Raw genomic sequence first — 16003 nt, 5'->3', positions numbered from 1 at the left:
AATGTATTAAAGGGTTAGTTCACCCAAAAATGAAATTTCTGTCATTAATTACTGTCATTAATTACTCACCCTCATATCGTTCTACACCTGTAAGATGTAAGATATTATAAAAGATATTTTTCATAAAATCCTTATTTTATTTTTTATTCAAAAAACTGCCAAAGCCTTGTCATTTCAGTAAACGAGGTTTCATTACGTCATAAGTGTTCATGTGACTTTCACAGTTTGATACACACACTCCGAATCATTGATTCAAAACAAAAGATTCGTAAAGCTTCGAAGCTTCATGAAGCAGTGATTTGAAATCGCCCATCACTAGATATTGCTGAATAAAGTCAGTATTTTGTTTTTTTGTTGCACAAAAAGTATTCCCGTTGCTTCATAACATTAAGGTTGAACCACTGTAGTCACATGAACTGTTTTAAATACGTCTTTAGTAGCTTTCTGGGCACTGAAAGTCTTAATTATCTTGCTGTCAATGCAGGCCTCACTGAGCCAACGGATTTCATCAAAAATATCTTAATTTGTGTTCTGAAGATGAACGAAGGTGTAGAACGACATGAGGATGAGTAATGACAGAATTTTCATTTTTGGGTGAACTAACCCTTTAAGTTTAAATGGTTTTAAAAGTTTTAATTTAGCACTCTGATTACTGAAGAGAGCTTCTTCAGTTATGAGTCCATGATTCTAAGATGATTCATGCTAATGAATTAAAAAATGAGACACCCATTTGCACAATACTTTATTAGTAATTCAAAATCGTATGCATTGAACAAAATAAAAACAAAGATTCAAACTCCGATCTGTTACAATACGTGATTTCGCTCTATGACTCCCATTTCCGGTTCAACACAACGTCAAGGAAATACATAAAATGACTTTTTAAAATGTTCACTTGTTTCTTATTGATTGTTACACTAGTTTAGAATGATAAAAATATAATACTCGATCATTAGTGCTATATTAATCTAGAGCAAAAATGCAAAAAGAGAGCATTAATACAGAGCTGTAACACAAAACTGAAATGTCTCAGGTTACATAAGTTTTACTATGATTATACAGTGCCATGAACAAAACAAGTATAGGCTATACTACCACTAGCAGCTGCAATTGCACATTAACAGTCTCGGGGATAAAGGGGTTAAAACACTAAACCTATCCATGCCAAGCCAGAATGGCACGAATTGCGCTTCTATCTTGAAAAAGCCACTGAGATAAAGGAAAATCCCAATTAAGGAAGTCTATTTGTCAAAAGAAACACTAATGATGAGTTTCTGAAACCCAAAACGGAAAGGATATTGTTGCGAGTTGTATTGGAATTCTACACGAAAAAGACCATTGTCTCTGTCCTTAATTTACAGCATGGACAGCATCTGTACAGACTTTATACAAGAGAGCCGTCTCTTTAACTCTGAGGAACTCTTTCACTGTTCAGCAATAAACTCTGAAATACTGTCAGTAGGTTCATAATTTGTCCGTGTCGACGGCCCTGTTTACAATAATTCCTCTTGGTGGCACAACAACATGAAGAAGAGTGGACGAGACAATCCCCATGTACAGATGCTGGGCCTGTATATCCTAAAGGATCATAATTTGTAGACAATCCTAATGGGATCAAACAAAATCTCACTGGATTAACTGACATTCTGAAAAACATTAACTTAAGAGGCTTGAGAAAAAGAATAGGCACCTCAGTTCTTTGATTCTTAGATGATTCACATTTGATCCGGTTTGGATTTGTTTCCGAATCATCAGCATTGAGTAAAATCCTACTGAATTTGATTCTTAGAGGAGTTTTGTTTGATCCACATCTTGAATTTTATTAGAAATCCATCAGTATTCAGTAACATTTTATTGGATTGGCTGACCAGTGACTTATTTGATTTGTTGAGGATTGCTAGTATGATAGAAATTGATTTTTATATGATTCGTATTTTATCCAATCAATCATTTAATCCAGTGAGATTTTACTGAATAATTTAATTTGATCCAGTAGGATCTTATTTGATTCTTAGAGGAGTTTTGTTTGATCCACATCTTGAATTTTATTAGAAATCCATCAGTATTCAGTAACATGTTATTGGATTGACTGACCAATGTCTTTTCCCCCAAATCTTATTTGATTTGTTGAGGATTGTTATTTAATCTAGTTTGGATTGGATCTGAATTGATTCCATTAATATTCAGTAAGAATTTTTCATTGAATCTTTTTTTTAAAGATTCTTGTTTTATCCAATCAATTATTTAACCCAGTAGGATTTTACTGAATAATGTCGAGAATTTAATTTGATCCAGTATTAGCTTATTTGATTCTTAGAGGTTTTTGTTCGATCTCATTGGGATTGTCTCCTAATTATGATGGAGATTCCATTTGTATTCAATCAAATCCTGTTGGATTAGCTCATTAACGCCTTATAATTTCATTTTATCCAATGGGATCTTTTTCAACACTCTCGCCCGATCCCATTACGACTGGCTCCAAATTATATGACAGAAATTCCATCAGCATAGTCTTTTCTCCTTCTCGAAAACCAATGAGACTCTTCCTAGATTTCTTTCAAAAGACTCCTCCGGGATCTACACGATGAAAACTTATCAACTGTAACGCTTATACAAAGAATCGATATATTCCGTAGGTAATATCATATGAATACAGAGGTTATTTACAGTGTCCTCCGAGGCTGGCACTGCGTTATCAAGACACAGCGACCGATTCCAACAAGTTATCATCCTTCGTCTGTCCCGAGTGTCTCATGTCCTCTGTCACGCCAGGATCTTCCGTGTTTGGATCACTTTTCCGCACTGCCGTGGGGGGTCTCACCATGATGCACTGCCGGACCGCCGGCTTGCCTTTGACCGCTTTGGGACTGCAGTTGTCGCGCTCGTATTCCTCCTGGGCTTTTTGTATCTTGCGCTTTTTCATCTTGCTTTTGTGAAAGTGGAAGGTCGTGACGGACACGAATATTATCCCAATGATCATCGCGATGAGCACGAAAAGCACGACGGTGGACGAGAACGCCTGGAACAACTGATCCACCCGGTCAAAGCAGGTGCCATTGTTGGTCCGAGCGGTTCCGTTTAAGGCACAGTGGGGAATGGAAAGCGCCAGTCTCTCCAAGGTCCGGGCACTCATTTAGTCCAGTTCGGGCAGTGTCTGTATTGCAGGGAAGAATTGAGGAGATGAGAGCGAAAAGAAATGTCCACCCCTGCGAATGCGCGCGCTATATTGCATTCATTTCTCTTGAGGGAAATAAGTCCACCTAAAATAGATCCAATGAGGAATCCAGGGTTAGACAAGAGCATGTGGGATTTAGCGCAAAAGATCAGTCACAATTGGAAATCGTCCTTTAAAACACTTTCAAATCCACACCTTTGACGCATACAGAACGTGTTTAAGAACAAAAGCGACCTCACACACCTCTAAAGGGCGCGCGCTGGCCGCTGTAACTTATGTGCGCAAATTATATTCTCTCAGCTCGCAAAGCTATTCTTTTACAATTACAAAAAAAGCCTATCGGTTTCAGCATTCGTTTCTCAACTGCGGCATTCCTTCAGATCAGCCAGCGGCAGGGCTGTTCGGCAATTAGGCTGCTGTCTGAAGAAAACCATAAAGTAGCCCATACACTGGAAAAAGAATACCTAGCTTCATCAGTCAAATGGAAATGTGAAGATCTACAATAAAACCGGTAGTTTACCTGCCTCTACTGTAGGGATGTCGCTGCTCCGGAGGCGAAGACCGGTCGTGGTTGCAAATTCTGGAGAAAAAGGAGCTGAATCCAGCCAATCGCTGCAGCTCGCAATGACGTATCGCCTTTGATCATCCGAACGCTCCAGCAACCTCATTCAGACATACAGCATGTTCAGATGACAATCCTGGGGTTGTTATTCACATTTATCGGGGTTAATGTGCTGTCAGCTTGAGTGAAGCACCCGCGTTTATGAGAACTACATCATACATTCATAATAAGGTTATTTTCGTATGAAAAGAAGAACCATTTTTTTGGCTCTCAAAATGAACCTTTCAGTGAACAGTTCTTCAAAGAATCATAGTGTAAAGAACATTTTAATGATCAAAAGAACCTTTTTCTGCTATAAATTATGGAATGGAAAGGTTCTATGGATATCATGGAGCCACGGATGCTTTATGAGTGTAGTGCACTCAGTCCTGGAGGACTACTGTCCTACAGAGTTTAGATCCAGCTTGCCTCTACACACCTGCCTGGAAGTTTCTAGTATGCTTACTAAGACCTTAATTAGCTTGTTCAGGTTTGTTTACTTGGGGTTGGAGCTTTGCAATGTAAATCTGTAATGAAGTGATAAACACTGATGCTGATACATTTGCTATGACTATCTCCTGATGAATGAGACAAGCTAGTGGCATGAAAAAGTATGGGAACCCCTTGCAGAATCTGTGAAAATGTGAAACATTTTAACAAAATAAGAGAGATCATACAAAATGCATGTTGTTTTTTGTTTAGTACTGTACTGAGTAAGATATTTTACATAAAAGATGTTTACATATAGTCCACAAGAAAAAAAAAAAATAGCTGAATTTATTCAAATGGCCCCATTCAAAAGTATGTGAACCATTGATTCTCAATACTGTGTGTGCTTATCTGGATGATCCACAACTGTTTTTATTGTTTTGTGATGGTTGTTCATGAGTCTCTTGTTTGTCCTGAGCAGTTAAACTGAGCTCTGTTCTTCAGAAAAATCCTCCAGCTCCTGCAGATTCTTCAGTTTTCAAGCATTTTTTGCATATTTGAACCCTTTCCAGCAGTGACTGTGTGATTTTCAGATCCATTTTTTCACACCGAGGACAACTGATGAAAATAATGTGGTGGACTATTTGTGATGTTGTATCGCCAAATTAAAGTCTGTTTTGATGGCAGTTTGACTATTAAATTGAATTTAAATTAATAGAAAAAAAAAAGATTAACTTTTTATCTATTGAGAAAAATGTTTGCTACACATATCAGGGAATAAACAGCCATAATTATTTTCTAGACTAATGAAATTCATGTGTTACGTGACTGTGCTGTTACTGTTCAGTAAATTCAACATGTTTTGTTGTTTTTCAAATCAATTCAAATTCCAACTTAGTTCCAAGGAAGCCAGTTTATGAATTCTAAATTTATCATAGTCATACTTGTTAGAAATCAAATCCTTCAAAATGTAGCCATTTTATTCTGCCATTCAGTATCTCTCTTGGCACAACAACAGGAACTTGTGTTTGAGGTCTCTTGGTTTATTGACAGAAATAATCTCTATTCTAAAGGCCATGGTTTCACAGAACATTAGACTGATTGAGTAACTGTCTATGCAGTATGGAGCAAAACCAGTGAAGTCACTGAATTGTCAGAATATCTGTGTGGTCTGGATCACACCATTCAGAGGCTCTTTGCAGGCTGTGTTGCTTGCAGTTCATTATTGACTCTTGGGACGGGGTTGGAAGAAGAATGAAATGACAGTGTCAGTATCCAATTAAATAATCAGCTGTCCTATCAAGATACGAGCAAGAGCATTAAACTCACCAGAGACCTTGACCATGACTTCCAAGATGGAGATTCATGTGTAAGACTCAAACTGAGATTTATTGCATTCCAGTGAGAAATCTGCTTGGTGAAAATTGAATTTGAGCTGTCGATGTCAATGTAGCCAGAAACATACAGCCTGTCACACTTGCTCTTCTTTAGATGTGAAATTTGAGGAAGAAGCAGAAGTGGTCAAACAAATTCAATGGATGCTTTAAGTGATAAGTTGTGTACATTTTTTGACATTAAAATAAGTTCTCTTATCCCTTCTGAATATGCAAGGAAGCCACCCATAGGTCGATTCCCCAACCAATATGTCTCTGTGGTGCTATCAACTCTGTTTGTTTGAACATCCTGACCAATGGCGTGAGCTTTAGGCTGGGCTATCTATTTTTCGACCAATGGCAGATGGAGGGATTGTTCGGAAAAGCCATTTGCTATTCTGTGGACTTCACAATTGCGTGGATATTTCCATATTCACCTTTAACTTTGACGGCTCTCTGGAATACTTGATTCTGATTGGTCAATTTTGCTTAATTAGCAAACTGTGTAACTGACCACTGCCCTAGGCAACCAGTTTCCAGCATAGCTGTGTAATTTAAATATATTAACTAAGTATAATGAAAATATGGTACATTGTCTTGGTAAATTCCTCTAAAAGTAGGGTATGGCATATCCAAGCATTTAATTGGCCACAGTTTGACCTTTCAAAGTCTGTGGGGTTAATGAAGGTGAAGAATCATTTAAATTTTAACCCATAGTGTTCCTGAGCAACTCATTTTGCTTATATTGATCCAACAGAGCCGTCTACAAATCACCACCTTGGAATTATTTTTTATTAAGATTTTATTTTATTAAGGAATTAAGGTTCAGTCTGCATTCTGAGCAGTTTTGAGATATTGAGCTTCAAAGTTTTTGCATTCCCTACTCCTTTCTATAGACCCTTTTTATTTTCTAAAATAAAGTCCCAAAATGGTTTTTCACCCTGTGGTGAAAATCAAGTTTTTAATGTTGTTTATATGTCTGTGTGGTGTTTTTAAGATGCTTTAAGACAAACCATGTGCAAATTCATAGTCAACACCATTGCTGAGTATTTTCTCTTTAAAACTGCAGTGAAAAAAAGACTCTGGGTTTAAAATCGCTGGTGTTTCTTACGTCACAAACTACCCTGTAACCAATCACGTCAATGTACCGGCGGGTTTTAGCATATCATTAACAGCGAACTAGCAGGGGAGTCTCGAGAGAAGCTAGGTTATCCCAGTATATTTTTCTGTTGATATGAAAAATCAAGTCGATTTACCAATATATTGGGTGTATGATGTATATTACGATGTTATGATGAACTATATGCCTTTCTCCACTGATGTTCTGAGTTATTAAAGTGTTTTTTAAGGATACTGATTGTTAGAAGGCAGCTGTCTGACTCGTGAATGTGTAACAGTAGCATTAGTAAAGCAAAAGGCTAATCATATTAATTACCATTATGTGTCCGATGTTGTAAAAAGCGATACCATTGTGCAGCGTTTACCTCAGTAAGTTGACCGAGTGGATCTCTGAGCTGGCGTGAGCGAGTAGAGGCGGGGCTAATTTGCATATTCATAGATCAGTGTATATTAAATGAGGCAGGGGTGTAGAGTTACATATTTTAAGGCATGACTTTTTTTTCACAGGAAAAACATTTAACATATGTCATGTTGGTGATCAAAGATGAGTTTTAAGGAATAAAATTATTGACTACAGGGCGACTAAAAAATCACAGTGTAAATAAGTTATACATAATGTAAATCACAGAATATGTGAATAACTCAATTTTGACAAAAATGTCAGATAGAACCTTATAATTTAAAGCTGATTAAATATACAAATTATATACAATGAATTTTCTTATACATTTGGCATATATTTTTGTATTGTTTGTATTTTGTATTATATGTGAATAAATTTCACAAAATCTTTCAAGAACCACAAAATCAAAAGAAAAAGCAACATAAATTAAAATAAGGATTATTACAAATATTAAATAATAAATATGCATAGTATATACTACTATTATAGTATATATAATATAATAGTAAAACATGCAAATGCAAACAGTAATGAAACTTATCTTGTTTTTTCATGAAAATGTACTTAATTGGCATGAAAGTAATGCAACAATGCAAAAAGCTAAAAGTCTTAAAACCAAACTTGAGCTGCATATGTTTTTGAGAGATTCAGCACTGCTCCAAGTTGTCAAGTATGATGTTTAACCTTCTGTAATGAGAAATAAATGTGTTGGCTCTCCGGAAACGCACAATCCTGGCCATATGCTGAGATTCAGTACGAGGTGTTGTACCCTTCAAGTTAAAGTTTGTTAATGAAATCCAACACACCATTTTACACGACCGTCCCTCATGTACTACTGCTAAAGAGCATTTTAATCGTGCCACTAATCTATTCCAAAGGCCTATCCAATCCCCGTAGAGATTAATTACTACATCATTTGTTCTGTGCTCGATAAATGTGCAAAGTGACCTCTATTATCACTCCACCTGCTCAGCATCTTCTGTCAATTAATCTTTCACAATCCAGTGCCTCTGATAATCGTCGGAGTGACCAAATTAATAATTTAAGCATAAAAGAATTTCGACCTCTGATGTACCGGATTATTGACAAAATCTATGCAATTACCTTTAAGAGATTACCATGGTGGATAAAACTTAGTTTTTCTCAATAATTTTGGCACATTTTATCATTCTCTAAACTGTAAGCTCAATTGTCACAACTGTTCGCTGGAATATCAGAACTCTGAAAAATGTAGTTACTCACCCAAAACATTTAATTCATGCTTCAAAACCTAGTTATGTGTCAGCAAATTGACCAGTGCCACCAAAATAAAAAGTGTTTTTGTCATCATGTGAGCCACACTGGTTTTTTTTCACCATGGAAATATTTGTTATATACAAATTTCATGTTTTTTCTACTTTTTAGTTGATACTGCCTGTTTTCTACACTATACAAGAATGTCTTACACTGAGCTTATACAGATTCAGACAGTAGGTACAAATTGACTGGAAAAAGTCATTTTTGACTGGAAAAAACATTTGTATTTATACAGTGCATGTATTTTTGTAAAAATGTTGCTTGTTCATTTTATATCTTCCCCTAACACTACACTTTCTTATACCGTATATCTTTAACACATTTCATCAAAACTAAATGTACTGTTTAAATACAAACTGTAGCTGCTGCGGTTTAGGGTTGTGCCGTTCCTCCATGTTCAAAACTGGCAGTGATTGTGCTGGGAAATCTCCATATAGCCTACTGTATGCTTCCAAACCTGATTGGTCGATTGGTAAAATTGTGATTTCTGTTTCATTTCAATGGCAGGACATTTAATTTAGCAGACATTACAAACATTCCATGTCACAGGTATTTATGAATACACATGCATATCTGACAGATTTTGATAATTTAATGGATTGTTTTGCATGTGGAGGCTCACATGATGAAAGAATGTTTAGAAGCTGTGAAGAGTTTGACAGTTTCACTGAGAATCAAATCATCAGTTTTGATCAACGAGCCATGTGCATTTAGATGTTGTGCAAACTGTAGACAGTTGTACTTGAAGAGTTTCGTTGCAAAACGAGATAACTCAGTTTTTAACATTTTTGTCAAAACATGTTTATTATTATGTTATCATGTTATTATTTTGTTTTATGGTGCTACTTAGCTGTATTTTTTAAGTTATGAAGGTTTAAATCAAAACAAACCAACTGCAGTTGAATTGATATTAATTGGAATGCACAACCAAAAAACAAGATTTTTGAAAAATTAAAAAATCGGAGTTATCTCGTTTTGTAACGAAACTCTTCACTTATTCTTTTGTACACGTGCCAAAACACATCCAATCTGCTTAAATCAATAAGAAATTCAAATCTGATGTGAACAAGAAGAATCTAATCATTAAGATTTGAGAGAAATGTAAATAGACTTAAATTGACCGTGGGACCTGAGTCATATCTAGAGACCTCATTATTGAATCACCCTAGCAACTGCATAGATTCACAATGGCAACCACCTACAACATCCTAGCATTGTGGTGGCAGGTTTAAACTAAGAAAATGCCAATTCCAATTCAAGATTAGCTAGATAGATAGATAGATAGATAGATAGTCCAACATTCCACACTTTGTTTTTTCCATTAATTTAGTGCATCATCCGGGTATTTAAAGTGTACTTTTTCTTTTTGGAATTTTCAGTGTGAACGCACTACTCGCACTATTAATACTTAAAAACGTCATAGAATAGTGCATAAGTACGCAAACTGGGACGCACCTATTGTCATCCTGGAATATGGCCATGATGTGTCTTCCTACATGGTTGTTTAAGAAATGAAACACTCCATCAGTTAGGGTTAGAAGAACTGTTGTCAAACATATAACATGCTAGAAACATAGCAATCACTGCAATAATGATCCAGAATCTTAAGCATTTGCCTATTTCAGTGGTTCCCACACTTTTTAGAGTGGTGTGCTCCCTCTCTTCCACTTGACTGCAGTCACACCTTTGGCATTAAGGGACAATATTTGCCCCTTAAATAGATTTTCCACTGATTTTTTTTTTTTTTACCTTTATAAATACTTTTTTTCAAAATAATTTTTTTTAAATTAAACTTTTTAATATTAAACTAAATCTGCCAGTAGGTGGCGGTAAGTCACAGTCTTAATGAGTGATTCATTCATACAGAAACGAAGCAAGTGGCTGTATTTATGAACGACTCATTGAATCATCGACTCTCGCGGTTCGTTCAGAGCCTCAGATTCGTTCTCGAAACACCGCTGCATGTTGCAGTTCCTCTGTGGCTTTCGTTGGAACTATTATTTTGTTGCAAAATTGGGCAAACAGTACTGACAACACTGTGTTTAAATTGTACATCACTTAATGTTACCCTTTTATTTGTTTAACTGTTGTATAAAATCAATGTCACGTTTGCAATCGTGTGGATATTTGGAAAAAAATTGCATTCTTGCTCGTATAATATATTCTCAACAAAAACTAGAACTCACACACAGGCTATGTTTCTGCATCGAAGTCTTAAAGTGCTCTCTATGAACAGTCAACGTCTATATTTGTTCTTCATGCTAGTAAGTGCTAAATCCCCAATTTTACAAAGGTATAGGCCTACATTGTTGAGAACGGCAGAAATGTAGTGTGATTTGCTAAGGCAGCATAGGCCTACTCTGCACATATTATTTACATGCTGCTTGTGTGGATGCAGTCAGTTTTGACTGCAAAACATGAGGTCATTTGATTGAATACCATGTATTTATGACATTTTGATGTATGAATGAATGGCAAACTTCAGCATTTTAGGAGTCGCCATTCGAAACAAGCCTGAACCATTCCTGCACAGCCTCTTCTAAACATGACTCTCTTTAGCATTCTCTGCTTGGTGCTTTTAGCTTGTCCCTTCATCAATCTCAAAATTCAAATGCTATGAAAAGCTTTCAGCGCTGTAAAGTGCCCTGTTTCCACATAAATCAATCATACATCTCTAGTGCATACAAATGAAATGGTATGAGCTCAGCTCACAAGAGTGTTTGGGCTGTTTTACTATCAGTTATCACTGTGGAGGACACAACACATTACTGAGCTCTGTACAAGACTTATCTTTGGCAGCTAGCATAAAAGAAAAACAACAACTGCATCCTCCCACATCTCTACAAGCATGCACGCCCTTTAAATACAATGTCAGGAGTTTCACCCTCCCTCTCTATGGAGTAGATTGATGTTGTAATTCAGTAACTGTCAATGTAAATGGAGGTTACGGATTCAGAAGGTCATGATGTGGGAGGGAAAGCAGTTTTGCTCGACCCAACGCATGTGAGCTAAAGCACGAGTCTGTCTTAGTTTTAGTCTTCTGTGCCTGAGCTTTAACATCACACTGTACTCTGTCTCCATCCAGTGGAGGTTTAATGTAAAAAAATACACTTGTATGTGTGTGAAGTCCACTATTTAATGATTTTGATTTTGCATTTTTCATATATATATATATATAAAATGTATGTACAAAATATATGATGTGTGTGTATGCATGATTTGAAAATGATCCAAAGTGCATCTTGTGCTTCAATGGAGGCAAGAATGTCAGACTGTACAAAGAAGTTTCACATGGTTGGTGTCATATATATTTGGATTAGTGAACCAGAAATATTACAGAATCTAAAAAGATTAACAGTGGATGCAAATAAAAAAATAAAAAATAAAAAATCAGCAGCAGTTGCCGGGATTAGAAGTGAAGAGGTATATGTCAGTGGGACCAATGCAGTTACTGTAACACTATGAGTACACAGGTAGTTAGTATCATGGAAATTCTCAGTACCTACTAATCTGACTTTACCACTGACAATTCAAACAACCTCCAGTTGTCCATATAATTCAATACTACAGTACCAATATAATACTACAGTACCTGCGGGGTAATTCCCATCCCGAATATACCAATTTGGGTTGTTTTCAACCCAAGGGCTGGGTAAATATAGGACAGAACAGGTTTGCATGATGATTCCTTTATTTTCGGTCATATTTTATAGTATAGTATTTTTAATACATATTGCCTTCATTAAAGCTCGTTTAACAAATATTAGAAGTAAAAATTAAACATTAGAAGTAATTCAAATGTAATTGACCAGTCTCCGTTGTCCCGTTTCCACCATGACGGCATTGGATCTTGTGCCGGAGATGGCTCGCGTTCGGCGGAGAAACTGATAACTTCAGACCGCCGTCTGCGTTTCACTCGTAACTGAAATGTGCTGTGACTGACTCCATAACCTGTCATCTTTTTTAATAAAATCATAAAATTTTATGCAAGGCATCAGGCATTTCCATCACGGGAAAAGGCTGATGTGACACTTGTTTAGCTGACTCACATCACGCCCCTGTATGTTGCTTTGCATAAAATTAAACAATATAGAACAATAACGAATCTTTAAATAAGGTAAAACATACACAAACCTGTATTTTACTGGAGACATGCACCAATTTGACGGAGCTGCACTGCTCTCTCCTGAAGAGGCTGGGTTGTCACGTCTGAACCAAGATCTGGGTAACACAAAAACTACCCAAATACTGGGTTGTTACGTCTGACCCAGGATCTGGGTAACACAAAAACTACCCAAACACTGGATTGTCACGTCTGACCCAGGATCTGGGTAACGCAAAAACTACCCAATCACTGGATTGTCACGTCTGACCCAGGATCTGGGTAACGCAAAAACTACCCAAACACTGGATTGTCACATCTGACCCAGGAGCTGGGTAACGCAAAAACTACCCAATCACTGGGTTGTTACGTCTGACCCAGGATCTGGGTAACACAAAAACTACCCAAACGCTGGATTGTCACGTCTGACCCAGGATCTGGGTAACGCAAAAACTACCCAAACGCTGGATTGTCACGTCTGACCCAGGATCTGGGTAACGCAAAAACTACCCAATCACTGGATTGTCACGTCTGACCCAGGATCTGGGTAACACAAAAACTACCCAAACACTGGATTGTCACGTCTGACCCAGGAGCTGGGTAACGCAAAAACTACCCAATCACTGGGTTGTCACATCTGACCCAGGAGCTGGGTAACGCAAAAACTACCTAAACACTGGGTTGTTACGACTGACCCAGGATCTGGGTAACGCAAAACTACCCAAACACTGGGTTGTCACGTCTGAACCAAGATCTGGGTAACACAAAAACTACCCAAACACTGGGTTGTTACGTCTGACCTAGGATCTGGGTAACACAAAAACTACCCAAACACTGGATTGTCACGTCTGACCCAGGATCTGGGAAACACAAAAACTACCCAAACACTGGATTGTTACGTCTGACCCAGGATCTGGGTAACGCAAAAACTACCCAAACGCTGGGTTGTTACGACTGACCCAAGATCTGGGTAACGCAAAAACTACCCAAACGCTGGATTGTCACGTCTGACCCAGGAGCTGGGTAACGCAAAAACTACCCAAACACTGGGTTGTCACGTCTGAACCAAGATCTGGGTAACGCAAAAACTACCCAAACGCTGGATTGTCACGTCTGACCCAGGAGCTGGGTAACACAAAAACTACCCAAACACTGGGTTGTTACGACTGACCCAAGATCTGGGTAACGCAAAAACTACCCAAACGCTGGATTGTCACGTCTGACCCAGGAGCTGGGTAACACAAAAACTACCCAAACACTGGGTTGTCACGTCTGAACCAAGATCTGGGTAACGCAAAAACTACCCAAACGCTGGATTGTCACGTCTGACCCAGGAGCTGGGTAACACAAAAACTACCTAAACACTGGGTTGTCACGTCTGAACCAAGATCTGGGTAACGCAAAAACTACCCAAACGCTGGATTGTCACGTCTGAACCAAGATCTGGGTAACGCAAAAACTACCCAAACGCTGGATTGTCACGTCTGACCCAGGAGCTGGGTAACACAAAAACTACCCAAACACTGGGTTGTCACGTCTGAACCAAGATCTGGGTAACGCAAAAACTACCCAAACGCTGGATTGTCACGTCTGACCCAGGAGCTGGGTAACACAAAAACTACCCAAACACTGGGTTGTCACGTCTGAACCAAGATCTGGGTAACGCAAAAACTACCCAAACGCTGGGTTGTCACGTCTGAACCAAGATCTGGGTAACGCAAAAACTACCCAAACGCTGGATTGTCACGTCTGACCCAGGAGCTGGGTAACACAAAAACTACCCAAACACTGGGTTGTCACGTCTGAACCAAGATCTGGGTAACGCAAAAACTACCCAAACGCTGGATTGTCACGTCTGACCCAGGAGCTGGGTAACACAAAAACTACCCAAACACTGGGTTGTCACGTCTGAACCAAGATCTGGGTAACGCAAAAACTACCCAAACGCTGGATTGTCACGTCTGACCCAGGAGCTGGGTAACACAAAAACTACCCAAACGCTGGGTTGTTACGACTGACCCAAGATCTGGGTAACACAAAAACTACCCAAACGCTGGATTGTCACGTCTGACCCAGGAGCTGGGTAACACAAAAACTACCCAAACACTGGATTGTCACGTCTGACCCAGGATCTGGGTAACACAAAAACTACCCAAACACTGGATTGTCACGTCTGACCCAGGAGCTGGGTAACACAAAAACTACCCAAACACTGGATTGTCACGTCTGACCCAGGATCTGGGTAACACAAAAACTACCTAAACACTGGGTTGTTACGACTGACCCAGGAGCTGGGTAACGCAAAACTACCCAAACACTGGGTTGTCACGTCTGAACCAAGATCTGGGTAACACAAAAACTACCCAAATACTGGGTTGTTACGTCTGACCCAGGATCTGGGTAACACAAAAACTACCCAAACACTGGATTGTCACGTCTGACCCAGGATCTGGGAAACACAAAAACTACCCAAACGCTGGGTTGTTACGACTGACCCAGGATCTGGGTAACGCAAAACTACCCAAACGCTGGGTTGTTACGTCTGACCCAGAATCTGGGTAACACAAAAACTACCCAAACACTGGGTTGTCACGTCTGACCCAGGATCTGGGTTACGTCTGACCCAGGATCTGGGAAACACAAAAACTACAAAAACACTGGATTGTCATGTCTGACCCAGGATCTGGGTAACACAAAACTACCCAAACGCTGGGTTGTTACGTCTGACCCAGGATCTGGTAAACACAAAAACTACCCAAACACTGGGTTGTTACATCTGACCCAGGAACTGGGTAACACAAAAACTACCCAAACACTGGAAAAATACCCCAAGATAACCCAAGATTTTTTAGAGTGTACAATATAATACTACAGTATCTAGAGGTAATTCCCTTCTCGAATACTTCTAATAGAATCCAATACTTTGAGTCAATTCCCCTCCTGATGTATTGTGACAGCATCCCATTGAGAAGCTATTACTACCAGAAACCACACATGAGCACCAGGTCCTTAGCATCTATACTCTCTCACCGTCCTTCTCAGGGTGTACTCTGGTCCAACACAGGATCATTAATACTAACTCCAAGTATTTCTGTCACAGGTTGTGTAGTAATAACAAACACATGATGAAGAAGATGAAGAATAACAGTCTTTTAATAATCCACAAGGTAAATTCCAAAAGAGGTAGCAGTCACAACGCAAACAACTGACGAGCCCCGACAATGAAACTAAAAGAGAGCTGAACTTAAGTAGAGGAAATAATGACACACACCTGAACATAATGACGAAATCAAATGAACAGCCATGACAGCAAACTAACTAAGGTGGGAACAGTGAAAACACAGAGTCCACGTGGTGTGACGATAACCGCCTCACCCTGAGGGTGGATCTATAATCTTCCAACACTATCACTGTCTCTGCTGTGGACCTGTGAGCGTTGAATCTTTAGTACTTCAAGTACCTTCATTGCTCTTTGCAGGAATAAAGTTTTATATCACGGCCAGGA

At 38.6% G+C, this 16003-nt stretch overlaps 1 protein-coding gene across 1 annotated transcript; it reads right to left on the bottom strand.

Annotated features, from left to right (window-relative positions):
* Window positions 1-729: 729 nt before the first annotated feature.
* si:dkey-35i13.1 (uncharacterized protein C11orf87 homolog) lies at window positions 730-4066 on the bottom strand. Its single transcript, XM_048161994.1, has 2 exons — window positions 3696-4066; window positions 730-3260 (listed from the first exon to the last, which is right to left on the bottom strand). The coding sequence occupies exon 2, from the start codon at window positions 3131-3133 to the stop codon at window positions 2696-2698; it is 438 nt and encodes a 145-aa protein (XP_048017951.1). The 5' UTR covers window positions 3134-3260; window positions 3696-4066; the 3' UTR covers window positions 730-2695.
* Between the last annotated feature and the right edge of the window lie 11937 nt (window positions 4067-16003).

Source organism: Megalobrama amblycephala, linkage group LG16 (assembly GCF_018812025.1).
Source record: "Megalobrama amblycephala isolate DHTTF-2021 linkage group LG16, ASM1881202v1, whole genome shotgun sequence".
Classification (NCBI taxonomy): Eukaryota; Metazoa; Chordata; class Actinopteri; order Cypriniformes; family Xenocyprididae; genus Megalobrama; species Megalobrama amblycephala.
The sequence above is the reverse complement of the archived record's forward strand: the minus strand, read 5'-3'. Positions and strand labels throughout refer to the sequence as shown.

Excerpts from the sequence above, each read along its gene's own strand:
- si:dkey-35i13.1 (XM_048161994.1), bottom strand. The coding sequence starts at position 3,133 with ATGAGTGCCCGGACCTTGGAGAGACTGGCGCTTTCCATTCCCCACTGT.